This window comes from Artemia franciscana, chromosome 21, assembly GCF_032884065.1.
Source record: "Artemia franciscana chromosome 21, ASM3288406v1, whole genome shotgun sequence".
NCBI classification, from domain to species: Eukaryota; Metazoa; Arthropoda; class Branchiopoda; order Anostraca; family Artemiidae; genus Artemia; species Artemia franciscana.
Genome location: NC_088883.1, coordinates 8,899,595 through 8,917,777, shown reverse-complemented (window position 1 = coordinate 8,917,777; position 18,183 = coordinate 8,899,595). Strand labels below are relative to the sequence as shown.

Genomic DNA, 18,183 nt, shown 5'->3' with positions numbered 1-18,183 from the left:
ATATATATATATATATATATATATATATATATATATATATATATATATATATATATATATATATATATATATATATATATATATATATATATATATATATATATACATATATATATATATATATATATATATATATATATATATATATATGGTAATATGGACCCTACGTTTTGTTCTATCATGTATGGAATAACTGCATACCTATTTATGGTGAGTCAAGCAGTGGGTGTTCTTTGCTTTAAATTGAAATTAAAATTTTAAATGAAAATGAAAATCTTCGAATTAGTTAAATGTGAACTGATACATCTGTATGTATCTTAAAAATTAGCAAATATGTGGAATTCAATTTTTAGTGAAAAAAACTCCATACGCAGTTTGGTATTTGGGTAGCAGCGGGTGCCAAATTAAAAAAAAGGAACTTGGGTGAAAAAAATAGCAAAAAGACTAAACATAAATGGCCCCAAACTAAGAATATAATCCCTTGATATAGTTTTCTTTCAAAACCAGTAGACTGTTAACGTTGAATTTTTTGCGGACTAAAAGTTTTATAAAATTTAAATAAGTAATTCTGCTATTGGGCTTTTTAATCTTTCTAATTCTAATAATTTACTATTTTATCTGTTTATTATTTTTATGGTTCTCTGCGTTGTTTGGTTTTTAGATTTTTTCCAATTTTGGGTTTTATGTGTTTTTTTCTGTTTGCTTTCCGCATTGTCTGTTTTAACTCGGTCAAGTTTTCGTTCAGGAAATGTGAATATGTTTTCTTTTAACTTTCTCTACTTTTTGTTTTGTCCAGTATTTGCATTGGCTTTATAAGACCCCATTTTATTTTTCCTCTCTTTGGTTTTTTATTCTTTGTTTGTTTTTATGGTTCAACCTGACAGCACTGACAAGAATGGACTGCATTAAAAATTCATAATTTTGAAACAAATAAAAAAATAACCTTATAAATTTGTAGTTTTCAATTAATAGCCTTACATAGGTCCAGGCGGTTAAAATGTTCGTGTTTTAATGTCCTTGTTACTTTAAATGCTATACACTTCAAATATCAAGTGTTTATTGTATTGACTGATTTGTAGTCTGAAAGTATAGAAGCCACAATCACTGTCAGGTGTTGTATTTTCCTAGACACCTGACTAATGGTCCGTTGTCTGGCTTATGGAGATAAATTTAGCTTATGCTGGAGAACGAAAGTATGCAAAACCGTTATAAACTATTTTGCAGTTGTAAGCATAAAAAACTTTTTTGGGGGGGGATGTTAGGAAAAAGTTTTTTTTGTTGCTTTGTTGTTGTTGTGAAAACGGCGTCAGGTTCTCTTCCTAGTGATGGAAATTTTTATTTATTTTTAAATCTTCAGTTTTTTAAAGGTAAGACGTTTTAGTACTTACCCCACATTTCAGGGAGGGGAGATAGGCACAACTCAAAAAACTATATGGATAAGGCAAGAAACCATGATAGATACATAGATAGATATATGGATGTTTATTGCAACAAAAAAGCTTTGAGTCATGACAAAAAAATAAATCAAAACAACCATGAAAAAAACCGTAAAAATAACCAGGAAAAAAGCCTAGCAATTGCAAAACAGAAACAAACATAATAAGGCACATAATACCAAAACACTAGCCCACATAATTACACAAAATGTTGTACCCATGATAAATAGTTAATAACTGCTTTAAACCTACATGGGCCATGGCTACAAAAATGAAAAATAAACACTTCAGTCACACACACATATCCCTTGAAAAAACCCTCCCCATGGATTCTCCTTCCCTCCCATCTCAATCATTCCCCAATTTGAGGTAACTTCGCAATCTTTTTTAGTGTCTCATAATATTTTGATCCCGTTACAGAGAACAACCACTCACTTGACCCCAACCTACAAGAAATAGTTGTGTTTTTTAATCCTGTAATTCACATATAGCTATGAAGGGAAATATATCCTCACCCTTATCTCCACACATGATGCACGAGTAAGAACAATCTATGAGCTTAATTCTCCCTCAGTAATTCCTCCTTTATTCAAGTGGTAATAAATTACTCCTTCCTGACATATACCACATACTTTAATCACTATTTAAACTCTTTAAAATAAAGATCATTTCCCCAGGCATTCCTATATTGCCGGTAAACTCCAAGGGACGCCGAGGGTGCGACTTCACACTGCCATTTCTGAATCTCCTGGTCTTCGAACACACCCTTTACTTAATTCGCTTAGCTATGCTACCTTATTCATGTTCTTCTTTAAGTTGTGCTAACTCATTTTTGTTAGTGTTGCCATGTTGCACCTTGAAAATAAATTCGAGAAACTAATTGCTTAAATTCGATAATGCTTTTTCATCCGTTAAGATTCAAGCATTAACTATATGCTGATTTCCAAAGACAAATACAACTTCAAAAGACCTTATTAGACCTTGTTAAGATGGTCTGCGCTACACGCTCTTAGCTTTCTTTTGCTTATTTGTCACTCACATTTCTTTTTTACATTGAATATTTGTATAGGTAAACCCCAAGGGACGCCGAGGGTGCGACTTCACACTGCCATTTCTGAATCTCCTGGTCTTCGAACACACCCTTTACTTAATTCGCTTAGCTATGTTACCTTATTCATGTTCTTCTTTAAGTTGTGCTAACTCATTTTTGTTAGTGTTGCCATGTTGCACCTTGAAAATAAATTCGAGAAACTAATTGCTTAAATTCGATAATGCTTTTTCATCCGTTAAGATTCAAGCATTAACTATATGCTGATTTCCAAAGACAAATACAACTTCAAAAGACCTTATTAGACCTTGTTAAGATGGTCTGCGCTACACGCTCTTAGCTTTCTTTTGCTGATTTGTCACTCACATTTCTTTTTTACATTGAATATTTGTATAGGTAAACTCCAAGGGACGCCGAGGGTGCGACTTCACACTGCCATTTCTGAACCTCCTGGTCTTCGAACACACCCTTTACTCAATTTGCTTAGCTATGCTACCTTATTCATGTTCTTCTTTAAGTTGTGCTAACTCATTTTTGTTAGTGTTGCCATGTTGCACCTTGAAAATAAATTTGAGAAACTAATTGCTTAAATTCGATAATGCTTTTTTGTCCGTTAAGATTCAAACATTAACTATATGCTGATTTCCAAAGACAAATACAACTTCAAAAGACCTTATTTTACCTTGTTAAGATGGTCTGCGCTACACGCTCTTAGCTTCCTTTTGCTGATTTGTCACTCACATTTCTTTTTTACATTGAATATTTGTATATGATAACTATGCTATCACTTAATATCCCCTGTAGGGGAAGAGGGATTAACTTACATTTAGAATTGAGAGGGTAGTTGCTTTAAAATTAATTAAATATAGTCAACTGTCTTTTACACGGCCTCGGTCGCCGATAGGGGACAGATCAGCAAGACCGAGTTAGCGCACTACCGAATATCTTACCAATGCCTTAATATAAATATACTAATTATAATATATAATATAATATATAATATATAATATACTAATTATAATAAATATAAATATACTTAATATACTGGTTATCTCACAGTGTTATAGTAAAGAGGCGTAGGAATATAGAAGTCCAAAAACAAAAAAGAAAGAAGGAGATAGGGGTTAAACTTTATCTGCCTAGGGACAACCAGAGAAGACCGTTGGACCCTTACCACATTCAAAATCTAAAAATTTTGAGTTTTTGCCTATAAAATAAGATAGGCTATTGCCCTGAAAACTTCATAATTTTGAAACAGTCAAAAGAAAAATCTAAAAAAATTTGATTTTTAAATAAGAATAGACCTTAAATGAGTCAAGAGGACAGAAATGTTTTATTTTGGTGTCCTTGATACTATACGTTTTCTAAGAAACTATATTATACATTATGCGTAGCCCCCAATGTATAAAATATCTGATAATTTTTCCACTAGACATAGATTGTTGTCAGGCTTTCGAGGGGGGGGGAGGGTTCAGTTCTATTAATCATCCAATTTTGTGCGTTGCTGCTGCGGTACACTTTAATAGAAATCCAAAGAAAGTGTTTTCAATTTATTTTATATATCAACAGTTCCGTGTTATAGCCAGACAAAATTTCAAATGGAAGTAATATTTTGTTAAAGGTTACATTCAGCTAATTAAAGTAGATTAGACATCTCTTACTTCTTCAGTTTCATCAAGGAAAATAAACGCATCTTCTAACGTAAAATATAAAAACACATGTTTTATTCCCATAGAGGTACATATACACTCTGAGAGGAGGGGGGATACCGACCCGGGCACCTAAAATCTAATTAATACTACGTTTTATCTTCTTATATCTTGTCTTCATATTATCTTCAGAAACAAAAAAAGAAGGAGATAGTGGTTTAATTTTATCTGCCTAGGGGTAGTAAAACAGTTCAAAATAGGGATGAAACCTTTTTATTGAGAGTGAACAGATATAAAATTTAGCTGGATATTTCGAACACATATATATCCAGTTAAATTTTATATCTGTTCACTGTCAATAAAAAGGTTTCATCCCTATTTTGAACTGTTTTACTTTCGTCATGGAAAGGCAGTGTGGTCTTCGAAGTTATCTATGCCTAGGGGCAACCAGAGAAAGACCTTTAGACCCTTGCCATATTCAAAATCTCGAAATTTTGAGTTTTTGCCTAAAAAATAAGATACGCTACTGCCCTAAAAATTCATAATTTGGAAACAATCAAAAGAAAAATCTTAAAAAATTGTGGTTTTTAGATATGAATGGACCTTAGATGAGTCAAGGGGACAGAAATGTTTTTATTTTGGTGTCCTTGGTACTAGAAGTTTTCTAAGAAACTATATAATACATTATACGTAACCCCCAAAGTGTAAAATATCCGATAATTTTTCCACTAGATATAGATTGTTGTCAGGCTTTCTAGGGGGTTCAGTTCTATTAATCATCCAATTTCACGCGTTGCTGCTCCGGTTCACTTTAATAGAAATCCGAAGAAAGTGCTCTCAATTTATCTTATATATCACCAGTTTTCAGTTATTGCCAAAATAAATTTCAAATGGAAACAATCTTTTGTCAAAGGTTGTATTCAGCTAATTAAAGTAGATAAGGTTTCCATTATTTCTTCAGTTTCATCAAGAAAATAAACACATCTTCTAACGTAAAATAGAAAAACACATATTTTATTACCAGAGAGATATAAAAGAATTTTTGGAACGCAGCTATAACCCTAAGCACCATAGCAAAAAAATAAACAAATATCCTACCTTAGGTCCATTCATACCTGAAAACTGTGGTTCTCTAAAATTTTATTTTGGTTGCTTCAAAATTGTTTTAGTTTTTAGGGTAGAATCATATTTTCGTCACTGTTGCCACGTTGAATCGTGAAAATAAATAAGCGGAACCAGTTAGTTAAATCTGTCTACACTTTTCGTCAAAAAAAATTAAATACGAGCAGTGTGTTGATGCCTAAGGATAAAAATATCTTAACAGAAAAAGTACACCTTCTTAAGCTATTTGGTCGGAAATGTCTTTAGCTTATTTTTTCACCTACGTTTCTTTTTCATAAATTTTCCGTAAGAATTTTAATTCAGCCTCATAATATTCTAAGATATATGGGTTTAATATGTGTCCATTCAACCACTTCAAAGAATCAGATTTCAAATTCACTGCTCTAGGTACTCTAAGCTACGCAGGAAAAAAAATGGTTGTTTATGTATATAAGACATAGGCATGCGCACACTCAGAGGAGGGGGGACACCGGCCCGGGCACCCAAAATCTAATTACTACGTGTTATCTTCTTATAATCCTCTTATAATTTGTTGTTTTTTACTATTTTTACTGCTCTTCTAAAATAAGTACACAGTGATTCTTATAGTGTGTAATTTATCTTATTTCGTGCGTTTCCGTTCTGATAATCATGATTAGGCAGAAATTGTTTTCAACTAATAATAGGCATTGGACTCTGGTTGTAGTTGCAAAGCAAAATTTCGACTGGCAACAATGATTTTCAAAGGCTCTACTCTATTTATGAAAAGAGTTTGGTCTGGGCACCCAAGATAAGTGCCGTTCCAGGGTAGAAAAATGGTTGTGAGTCTTCTCTGTGCCCAAAGTTCCTTATTCTCTAGTTACTGCTGAGAGAAACCCAGCCGTAATAACCTCGTAGCACCTATGAAGTGAACCTCTTACAACTTATATCTTCTCACCATGTGACACCTTTTAGAAACATGACTACAATCTGGATGCATTAATACAAAATCACTATTTGAAAAGTTTCAAGAGCATCGTAAATATTAAAGCCAGACTTGGTTGTTTGCTAATTATAACATTCAATTTTAATTTTTCATATAAAACAAGCTCAAAAATTCACTACTTGAAAACGCGTATATGTACGATTATTTGTACGATTCTTGACGAATTCGTATGAAGTTAATAGAAACTACTTAAAATTAAGTGAAGGCTCCCCTTTCAGAAGGGAGAGTTTCAAACAACCCTTACACAGAGTTATAAATTCTAAAGGAATTTGAAATTCAATAGAATTAAATTAAATTACTAAATCATTATTTAAAAATTACTTATTAATTAATAATTAAATATTATTAGAATTAAAGAATGAAATTAAATTAGCCCTTACACAGAGGTAAGTGCAAAAATTAGTCAAAGAACTAATGTTCTTTTTTGGATCCTATTATTGAGGATTGAAGAAGCTCATCCTTGGTAAGAAATGAATAAGTTAATAAAAAAAATTATTTTTCTCAAATGAAGGTAAAAAGGAAAGCTAAAACGGGAAAAATCAAAAAATTTTCTGTGCGCTTTTCTTAAAACTTTTAAAGAGCAACATGCGTAGGCAGTTAGTAATTGCAATTATTTAATTTACTAATATTCTTTCAGAACAATTGGCTGTGAATCCATTGTTTAAGCCCAATGCTTCTGAATGAAGCATTTATTCTTGAATCAGTGAGAATAAAAGCCAAACTTTGGCTGAAAGATTAGGCGAGGAGGCCGGATATAATATTGCTATGAGAACATGGATATAATTAATTTTGTTTGCTTTATGCTAAGTTCCCACATGCTGCGATCCGCAGAAAAGCTTAATTCTCGCGAGTGTTTATTCAGCAAAAATAAACCACGAAAATGCTTGGAAAGTCGCGGGCACAACATGAAAATCAACAGATTTGATTACAGAGCCAATTTTCTTGTTTGCGTTAAATAAACGCAATAAATGCAATAAAAGCGAAATAAACGAGCAGGTGCATTCTGCTTGCACTTTTCTGCAAAAATGATACGACGCTTAGAGCGTCATCTATTTTGAAAATAAGAGATGGCGATGAGTCCATGCTTATCACTCGAACTTCCTTTTGTCATTCGGAGACAAAAAACGGAGAAGATTTTAAAATTAAGGATACCTTACAAGCTTTTGCATGATAATTGATTATAAAGTATAAACATTATGAAATATGTATTTAAGTGGCTCATATATTAGACTCATGTATTAAGTATCGTCACGTACAGTCAGCAATTTTGCTGTGGTTCTCTGAAAAACACATTGTGTAGACCTAATGATTGTACAAAAAAATATTTTCCTAAATTTTTAAGTGGGTATCAACCCCTCCCTCTAAGATCCCACTATTTAAGTTTAAATTTCAATTTTAGTCAGAATAAAAACTGTATGCTTTTTGTTTATTCTTTAGCAAGATTCATGATCAATATTGAGAACATAAGAAGTCACTGTTTATCTATTCCGGCCCCTGTATAGGAATTTTTGTCGTTCATAATTTGGCTGGAAGTACATCTTAAAATGAAGTTTCTTATAAATCAGAATCTGAGATATAGCCGATTTTCGCAGAGCAGAGTTTGAGCCAAGAACATAGCCGAGAATTTAATCCAATAATGAAAAAGGGGTGTTGCCTCACGAGCAAACAATTTACAACTCTACGGCAGAAACCCTGTCTTCGTTACTAATCAATGTCTCTGTTAAAACATACTTCTTATATTCAAGCCAGAATATAGTCATAGCTGTTGGCCATAACCAATGCCACAACCAAGTTAACACGAATTGTTTGGCAGTCAATCAGATGTAGCTGTATTCCCATTCAAAATTGTGATTTCTAGCCTGGATTAGGCGTTACGGAGCACCTTAGTTTATCTTTCCTATTATATTTTTTATATTTATTTTACAGATGATGAAGACGAGCCAACTTTCAATGAAAAGATATATGCACTCTTTTTAAGAGCCATCGATATATTCTGCGTATGGGACTGTTGTGAGCCATGGTTGAAGTTCCAGAGTGTAATTGCGCTTATTGTTTTTGATCCGTTTGTTGAGTTGTTCATTACGCTTTGCATTGTTGTCAATACATTGTTTATGGCCTTGGATCATCATGGCATGGATAAGGATATGGATGATTTCCTTAAAATGGGCAATTATGTAAGTACTAACCACGTTAGTAAAATACTACGCATAAAACCGCGTAATTTTGCCAATAAAATTGACGTTGCTGCCAAACAAACGTTGCCAAACAAAATAAAACTTCAGTTCAAATTGGTATGCCAACTGGTGACATAACTTTATTTTCCTTTTTTCTTTTCTTTTATTATAGTCTGTGCCGGTTCTGGTCTCTCTTGCGCGCGGATCTAGACTAAAATATTTCCAATTTATTAATTAATAAATAACTTATTTTTCAATTATTATTTAATTCATTATTTAAATTATTTAATTATTTTAATTTCATTATTACTATTTAATTATTTTTTAATTCATTTTTATTTTATTAATTAGTCAATAATGCATTAATTATTTTCATTTATTAACTGTGCTCTCTCCTTTATTAACAAAATTTCAAAAATCACAAAATGATTATAACTGTTAAATTATTTGTTTGAAATTTTGAGCCCCTAAGATTTTTACACCCGAGGCAAGTTCCTCTGTTCCTCTCCTAAGACCACCACTGATTATAATATACCCGAAAATACAAGTTTGCTATGTTTATGGTAGTATGTGTTTATGGTAGGCTAAAAAGGGCAGTCAAAATGGCCAAACACCGGATGGCGTTGGTTATTTTTCATTTGATACTAGCACCAGTTTCCTCATGCTTTTGCATTATACGGTTAAATCATTATGGCATGGACAAAAATACGAATTTATGTTAGTACTAGCCACATCAGCATAATACCACCCATAAAACTTAGCGAATCTTGCCAAAAATAAATTAACGCTGCTACCAAACAAAATAAGACTAAGACTGGTAAGCCTGCTGTGAATTAAACTGGTAAGTTAAACTGTAACTGGTAACTGGTAAGGTAAATTAAACTGTAACTGGTAAGTTAAACTGGTAAGTTAAGCTGTAAGTTAAACTGGTAAGCCTGCTGGTGATATAATTCAACTGTCTTTAAACATTCCGTATGATATATTGTAAAGTACCTGGAAAGACAAGCATATTACAATTAGGAGCAGTCTAAAAAAAACGGATACCAAAATGGCTGACCGCTAGATGGCGCTGATAATTTATTTTTGGCCCTAGTGCCTGTTTCTGTTCTCATAAGTTTTCCGTGCTCTTTGGTAATAGGAGTGAAACCTATGTAGATAACCACATTGGCCTGCTATAATATAAGGAAGAAATGATCAAAAACTTGTTTTTTTAAGGCCAAACGAGAATACGGAAAAAAAACGCAGAAAGTGAATATTTCGAGAGCACAGTCGTCTCTCTTCTTCAGCACTAACAAAAAAAGAATTTAAGAAAAATGTCAAAAAAGACAAAGTCAAAAGCAAACACAGAAAGTCGATGTAAAAAAAAAAAACCAATAAAAACCAAAATTAAAAGATGAATAAAAGTCAGTAAAAGCCAAAATTAGAAAAATTAAAATCAAATACCTATCAACCATAAGGCGAGTTATTCACCAATATCTGCAATATCCTCCGTCGATGACAGTTTGAAGCTTTGGATTTTGTGGAAGTCGCAGGTATGTGTAAATAACTCGCTTTATGGTTGTTAAGTATCTGGTTTTATTCTTCTAATTTTGAATTTTATTTATCTTTTTTGTCTTGTTTTTATTTAGTTTTTTCTTTGTCGTTTTTGGCATTTTCATGAATTTTTTTTTTGTTCGTGCTGAAGAATGGCTGTCCTCTCGAAATATTCGCTTTGTGCGTTTTTTCAGTATTGTCGTTTGGCCTTATAAGGCCAAATATTTTCGTTGGCCTTCTAATAGGGCCTTATAATTTTAGTTGGCCTAAAAATAGGGTATAAAACCTTATTTTCAATCGTTTCTTCTTTATCTAGTGGAACTTATCAAGCATCAGGCATGCAAAAACACGCAAATTAATCAGGGGTGAAAATAGAATTAATGTTTTGTGGGGGCTTCAATAAAAATTTGGCTCCCCCATTGGTATCTTTCACCCCTCCGCCCATATAAATAGTGCAACTTCCGACCTCCGGGGACGGGGCAACGTATGTCTAAACCACCACCTGAATACACCCCTGAATCCACCCTCCACCGAGTAAAAAGCAATATATATGTTGATCTATATTAATCACTAATTTAGGAAAACAGTCTTCCTTTTCTCCTTCTGTCTCTTTTTTTTGTGTTTGTACTGTTGCATTGGTGATTTCTCTTTTCATGATATATATATAGCAAGTATGAAATTCTTGATTTTTGAAAAATATCTGCACCTGTCTTTTTTGATTTTTTGAAAAAAAATAATTTGATTTGATTTTTGAAAAAAAATAATCTGCACCTGTCTCCTCAGCCCAAAACTCCTCAGCCAAAACAGCCTCAAAACCCAAAAGTCTACTTGTACTTTCCCTTTTTCTCAATAAGAATTTCCTTGAAAATTTCAGCTCGATCGTCCAGACTCTGAGCCAAAACAGGTTAGACCAACGTAAACTAGGGCTAAATATAAAGTTCGTCACAATTCTAATGTAGCCTACTCCAAACTACCTAATAAGATAAACAAAGGTTGACTTACAAAGCGATATTGAGAAATTTTAAGCTATTTAAATAAAATTTGTAAGCTTTTTAATTCAAGACAAGAATTTTATTTCCTATTGTGCTATTTTGACCTTTTAGAGCTTTAAAACACCAAGGGTAGGGGTGAAATATTGATTGTTTGACTTGGTTAAGTCGAAACGTGCAAAAACTAATATATTAAAAAAATGGAAATTCGAAAAAAACCATATGCACCACTGCAATCATATGCAGTGATGCATATGATTGCATCACTGCATCATATGCATTATATAAAGACCACTGCATCATATGCAGTGATGCAGTTTTGATGGCAGCCGGCACCACACATAAAAGAAAGAAACATGAGTGAAGAATCACCGAAAAAAGGCAAAATATGTTACACCAAACAACTTTATAGGGTATAAACCGATATGGGACTCAACAGATTATTAATGTTCGAATCTTTACAGGCGAAAAGTGGTGTCAAATTTAAATAGTTAGTTTGGTTGTTTATTTTCACAAGTCAACATGGCAACACTGACAAAATTATGACATTGACCTAAAAACTTCTTAATACCATCAAACGAAAAATCATAGAAAGTCACATTTTTCAGGCATTAATGCACACAAGACGAGGCCAGGGGACGAAAAATGGTTTTGTTTTAATGTTCTTGGTACTTTAAATTTCATTAAGTGCAGATGAAGGAATTCCTTTAAAAAATATTGCTAGGCAACATTTATATGTCTGTTAATAGATACAAAATATTCCTAACATTTGTTAGCAACTAACAGGAAAGTGACAACACGAGTACGCATAATTAAGAATTTTGTAAACGAATTTGTGTTCTGTCCAAATATTAAGTTCTAGGCTCAAGTCTGCAAATCAAATATCTGTAGATAAAAAGTCAAGAGAGAACTAATTTACTAGCAACGAAAAACAAACAATGAACAAAATGTATGAAAATATTTTCCATTAAGCTCTAGGGAGCCTGCGGGGCTAAAATACGCCACAAATCACTATATAAAACAATCAACAGACAAACCCCCTCTAAAAAAATCGAACAAATACTCAGAAAAGTTAGCATGAACACACAGAGGGTCGTATAGTCATTGAAATCCTCATGAGCTTAGCAAACACGTAAACTATATCCACAATAAGGTATGATAAAAAATCTATAGAACCATACAAATTTATCTACAACCATCCAAAAGGGGAAAAAACCTGATCTGAAGAGTAGTTAAAGATCATACCTGAAATGACTCATTTTCTTAATAATATTTTTAACAGTGTGAGGTTCAACAATACTTTGATTACCATTTGGGAATAAACACAGGATATTTTACACACGGTAAAGAAATAAATATGCATCGAATGTAAAAAGCGGGCACCAGGACTGCACATTAGGAAGCATAACTGAGCCCAGAGTTACATACTGTCTGGTCTTCACTAAGGTCACTGAATATGCAGTGCCGGTGGGCGGTTTCTACATGAACTTTTTGGGAAGGTTTAAAGAGAATAGGATTTTGAAAGATTAGGATAAAAATGGAACGTTCACTGCCGTGTTGGCCTCAGAGGGTTTGCTGCTGCTGTGAGTTGTTGGCAGCCGTAGTAGTTATTTATTGTAAGAAGTATCATATATTTGATATTTGAAGTTATTTGATTTGTGTGGAACGGTACAATCTCCAGTAAATAATATGGAAAATTGCCAAGTATGCCTGTTCTTTTCACAATTGTAGGATCTCACAAGTCACCAGAGAATCTTGGGCTCAACTGCCATGCCACCAACGATTTCCTCAAGTAATTTTCTTTATTTAGTATTTTATATTTGCATTAATAAAGACCTATATTCAGATTTAAAAAATGAAGCGTTCTTGTGGAGCAAAAAATAATAAAATTATATAAAAAAAAAAACTCAATATGAAAAGTAAATAAAAATTCAAAACTAAAAATCATAAGAAATTAACCCTCGTAAAGTGTTTTAATCAATCAAGAGTAGAGATGGCAATGAATAACAAATGCATTCTTTAACCTGCATGAATTACTTTAACAAGAAATGGTAATGTTAGAAAATTATATCAAAACACCCACGCTTTCATTAATGGTTATATCAAAGTATTTATATCATTCGGAACCCCTTCTCCACAGTAAAATCGTAGTATTTATTTACACAGTAAAATCCTATAGTCTAATTAAACGGCCTTTATGATTCAGGGGTCATCCTTAAAGAATTGAAAAAAAATTCAAGATTTAGCGTAAAGAGCGAGGTATTGACGAGGGGGCGAACCCCCTCATATGCGTAATAATTCCTGTTGGTTTTAAGTTTTAATGTTGTTCCTTATGTTCAGTTGAAAAAATTGTTTTTTTTTCCTATTTAATCAAGAAAAATTGTCTGCGGTTAGAAGACGAGTGACAATGAGAATCCATATTTAGATGCATGTTTTGGTTGTGGTTACCCCAACCATCTAAAATAGAATCGTTCGACTCCTTGAATTTGCAGAAATGAATTGATTATAATCTAGCTAACGCAATACACTTTTTTTGCTTTTTACAGAGGGCGCTGCATAAAGTCTTCTATTTTTAGCCGCAATTATTTCTCCCACCTTTTGACAGAGACGGTTCCAATGGCTATCTGATAAAAAAAAACTGGTGTTTTTACTAGTTCCAATATGTAGTTGAGATTAAATTATGTTAAAAAATTATTTTATGTTAAACTATTTAATTGTCTTATTTTTTAGTTTTTCACGGCGACGTTTGCACTCGAAGGATTGCTTAAACTTATAGCTATGAGTCCTAAATTTTACTTCCAAGAGGGGTGGAACATATTTGATTTCATAATAGTGGCACTATCTTTGCTGGAACTAGGACTGGAAGGTGTGCAAGGGTTATCTGTGTTGAGGTCATTCAGACTGGTAAGTATTTGTCTTGAGCCACTACTTATCTGAAGGAGTGTCTAATTGGCGTTATTAGGAGTTTCTTAAAGTGGGGGAGGACAACAAACCAGCTTAAGAGAGGGGTATGTGAGCAATTATTTTTATTTTCTTTTGCTCACTTTATTAATCTTATTGTACTATTAATATAAATTATCTTTGACACTTGAAAAAGTGTCAGTTTTGTTTTGTAATTAAACTAAAATGATTATAATGATAGAATAGAATAGAATATATTTATTCACTATAATAGCCGGAGCTAGCATTAGCATGTCATGACAAAAATAATTTATACCTTTAAAAACACTCACAGGAAAATTTAAACAAACATTATATTAATCAAACACATATTAATCAAACATTAAATATTAGTCGCGTCAATATTATTAAAATGACGGGTAAAATATGGAACAACTGATTTACGATATCTCTCAGTACTATGGGCTGAGCAAGTCAGTAACTGTGGACAATTCTTTTTTATTTGTTGAAGTCTAGTAACTGGTCCTTCAGTTGGGGGTGCTCTCAAGGTTGGGTAGTAGAAGACAATGAGTTGGGGAATTCAAACAATTTGGTCCAAATCTATATGTTAAGCCATGTCTACGACTATCAAGTGAGTCCAAATTGAGTTGTTTCAGTGCATCCTCGTAAGTTGAGTGGTATTGTCCAAGTATAATTTTTACAGCTCTTTTTTGTATCGTCTCAAGCCTATCTGTTTGATCTTTTGTCAATCCCGGATGCCAAGCAGGGCATGTATACTCAAGAGAAGGTCTAACATAGCTGCAGTATACAGACTTTAAAACCTCATTTGGTGTACCAAATCTTTTTAGGTTGGAAAATGAATGTAAAAGTGAGGTGCCTTTTTTAGTGAGATAGTCAACGTGCGAATTCCATCTTAAATCATCATCCAAAAGTATCCCAAGTATTTTAACATTTTTCTTTGTTGGCAGTATGGAATTATGAGGAGAGTGGTTGTTACCCTTTAGGAAGGAAAACGTCATATAAGAGCTCTTAATTTCACTGACCGTAAGTTTTACCTTTCTAATTCAGCTTTTAGATCATGATAGATTTCGATCAAGTCAGACTGTTCAGTAGTCGGAGGGCTTAGTCACAGTTATAAAACAGTTAAATCATCAGCAAATTTAAAACGCTCACGTATTGTTGTTAAAATACGGTTAAAAACAATAAGAAAAGAAAGCGGGCCTAATTTAGTCCCTTGTGGCGAACCACAAAAAATATTTACAAATTCAGATGGCTCATGATCAGGAAGTCGGACACACTGAGATCTTTCAAAAAGAAAACTAGCGAGCATTCATACAACAAATGGACGGGCACCCATAGCCTTTGCTTCTTCCACAACTTCATTATGATCAAGACTATCAAAAGCCTTAACTATGTCTGCAAATAATGCATCAACATAGGCCCCATTATTTTCTAAGTGCTTAAGGATAGTATCCTACAATGCAACCAAATAATGAACAGTACTATGCCCGGATCTAAATCCAAATTTTTGGGGATCAATATTATCATTTATGTCCTCTAATAAACAATCAAAAATAAAACTTTCAAATACTTTTGAGAGAGCTGGAGTTTTTGAAATCGGCCTCATGTCGGTTATATCTTTAGGTGCCTTGCATTTGGGGATTGGCGTTACATACGCCTGTTTAAAAATACATGGGAAAACACCATCAATAAAACACTGGTTAAAAATTGCCGTTAAAGGAGTAGATAAAAGATCAGCACACTCAATAATCAATTTAATTGGTATCTCACTAGGATAACTAGATTTTCGAGAATAAAGTGCCTCTAACTTTTTAGCAACTGAACAAATCTCTAGTATAGGGATATTTGAAACTGGATCATTCGGTGGTAATTTTCTTAGTTGCGGATGAATTTTACAAATAGATGCAAAAAATTCATTAATTTCACTAGGTAACAGGGGTTTACCATTGACATCTCTCACTTCAACTCTGGTTACTTTTTTCCCGATAATGTTCTGAACTAAGTCATGGAACTTCCTTGGGTTGGATTTATATATCTTGCTTATTATTTTAGACCCATACTGCTTACGAGAACATCTTATTTTATATACATGATGTAATGTTTCAGAGGTTTAATCCTAATATGCAATCGGAAGCTATTGCATATTTTAGAACTGTATTTAGAAGTATAGCTAGGGACGTATCATAAGCAGGATTGTATCCTGGAGAGTGTCTGGTTTGACCGCCACCCTCCCCTCCTCAAAATTTTTGTCTGAATCGCGCCAAAGTAACAAAATATATTTGAACAAATTTTAGCTACATTTTTTTAGTTTTATTGTACCCATCCTGACCAATGTTAACCCGCCCCCTCCCCTCATAAACAAATATCCTGGATTCCGACACTAATCATAAGATTGTTTTTCATAGGAAGGGGAGAAAGTTTATTACAAATGAAGTGCAGTTTTAGGCCATTATATTTCAAATTGTATAAGCGGGAGGGGGGATATCCTTCAGACAAATCTTGGAGAAGTGGCATTTGAAATTGATTGAAACGAAGTTTCCAGTTACTACAACCTTTAGTTGTTCGATGTGGCAAATTGTTGTATTTCTTCTAAAAGTTCTCCTTAGTTTGATGTAAAGAGTTCAGACCACAGCTTAGATACCAATACAGTTATGAAAACTCAATTTATTTTTGGGACACAGTGCGCGGTAGCGATGCTAGCGGCTGGAGACAGGAAACTGGCAGCACAGCTTAGATACCAATATTGGTATCTACGCTGTGTATGCAACAAAGCAAAATTGCGTTCCCGCCTATGGTGTGGTAGTACGATCTACGCGTCGGAGTGCGGGCTTGGAGGAGGTGCCGAGTTCAGAGCTCTGTACCAAAATGGGCAAAATAGGAGTCTTCATAACTGTATATTGATATCTAAACTGTGCTTCAGGCTTATTTCAATTCTTTATTTCAGTTAAGAGTATTCAAGCTGGCAAAATCATGGCCAACATTGAACTTACTCATTTCTATTATGGGTAAAACGGTTGGAGCATTGGGTAATTTAACCTTCGTCTTGTGTATTATCATTTTCATTTTTGCTGTCATGGGTATGCAACTCTTTGGAAAGAATTATTATGGTAAGTAATTTAGATTTCTGACTGTATGGCCATATGGTCCTATAGTATATATGGTCTGACTGTATGGCCATATGGTCCTATAGTATATATGGTCTGACTGTATGGCCATATGGTCCTATAGTATTGATGGTCTGACTGTATGGCCATATGGTCCTGGCCATATTATTTAAATCACTAGAAATCAGAGCTTCGAAAAGGCAGCCGTGAATTTCCGCCGTGAAATAAAAAAAAATGGAAAGAAGTGAGCCACAAGCTGCTCCTCAGTTTTTGCAATGGTTTTTCCTAAAGTTGCTTAAATTTTTCTTAATCAGCTCAAAGGATAATTCTGTTTAAACTTTTTGAAGTCTCATAACCAGAAACTGACACATGGGGGAGGTATTCAATTCGGGCCAGCCCTCCGAATTTTTTTTCATTTTTACAATCAAAACATTTCTAGGAATCTTCTATTTCCTTTTAGATTTCCTAAAATATTCTTTTATTTATCTATATTATAGCTATTCTCTTTTTTTAAATAAAAAAAAAAACATCAAACACACACTCCTTTATGATTGTCCTTAGAAATTCTACAAAGTGCGATCAATTTTAACTTCTAACTTTGATTTGGGTTTTTTATGGAGGTTTTCTACTTTTTTATTTTGAAAACTCCATTTATTTATTTATTTTCTTTCGATTTATTTCCTCTAAAGCTAAAAAAGAAAATTGTTTGTTAGGTAAATTGCATATGTTTCCTACACAAGAAATGGTTTGTTAGACTTCCAAGGATTTTATGAATTCTAAATAAAGAGAGTGATTTTAGCTTAAAACTTCTTATTCTAATGACTTTTTTGACTTTTATTTCAATGCTTTAATATTGTCTTATATATATTTATGTTTATCTTTTAATTTTCTAAATAACTGAAATTATTTATAGACCGTCCAGAACCTCCATGTTGTAATTCCAAGGACTTTATTCGTTCCTTTGATTTTGTTTTCTAGAATTTAAAATGAAAGCATGTCCCTTAAAATCCCTATCTTAATGACCTTCTTAGCTTGTTGAAGAAAAAGTTTTAATTTTACTAGTGTTTTTCAATTTTTCGTTTCTTTTTTAATTTCCTAAGAACTTCTTCTAAATGTATGTATTTTTATCTAATGATTTTCAAAAATTGTGAAGCCTAAAAACTATTATAGTTTGTATAAAAAATCCAGCTTTTTATAGATTTCAAAATGTTTTAAAATCTCAAATTTTAACTTTGCCCGCTT

At 33.0% G+C, this 18,183-nt stretch overlaps 1 protein-coding gene across 11 annotated transcripts in view; it reads left to right on the top strand.

Moving 5' to 3' along the window:
• LOC136041019 (sodium channel protein para-like) overlaps positions 1-18,183 on the top strand; it is a 592,014-nt gene that overhangs the window by 201,262 nt on the left and 372,569 nt on the right. For all 11 annotated transcript variants that reach the window (XM_065725536.1, XM_065725532.1, XM_065725534.1 and 8 more), the window contains exons 16-18: positions 8,146-8,393; positions 13,646-13,819; positions 16,782-16,944. In XM_065725536.1, the coding sequence (XP_065581608.1) occupies positions 8,146-8,393; positions 13,646-13,819; positions 16,782-16,944 (585 nt within the window). The remainder of the gene's footprint in view (positions 1-8,145; positions 8,394-13,645; positions 13,820-16,781; positions 16,945-18,183) is intronic.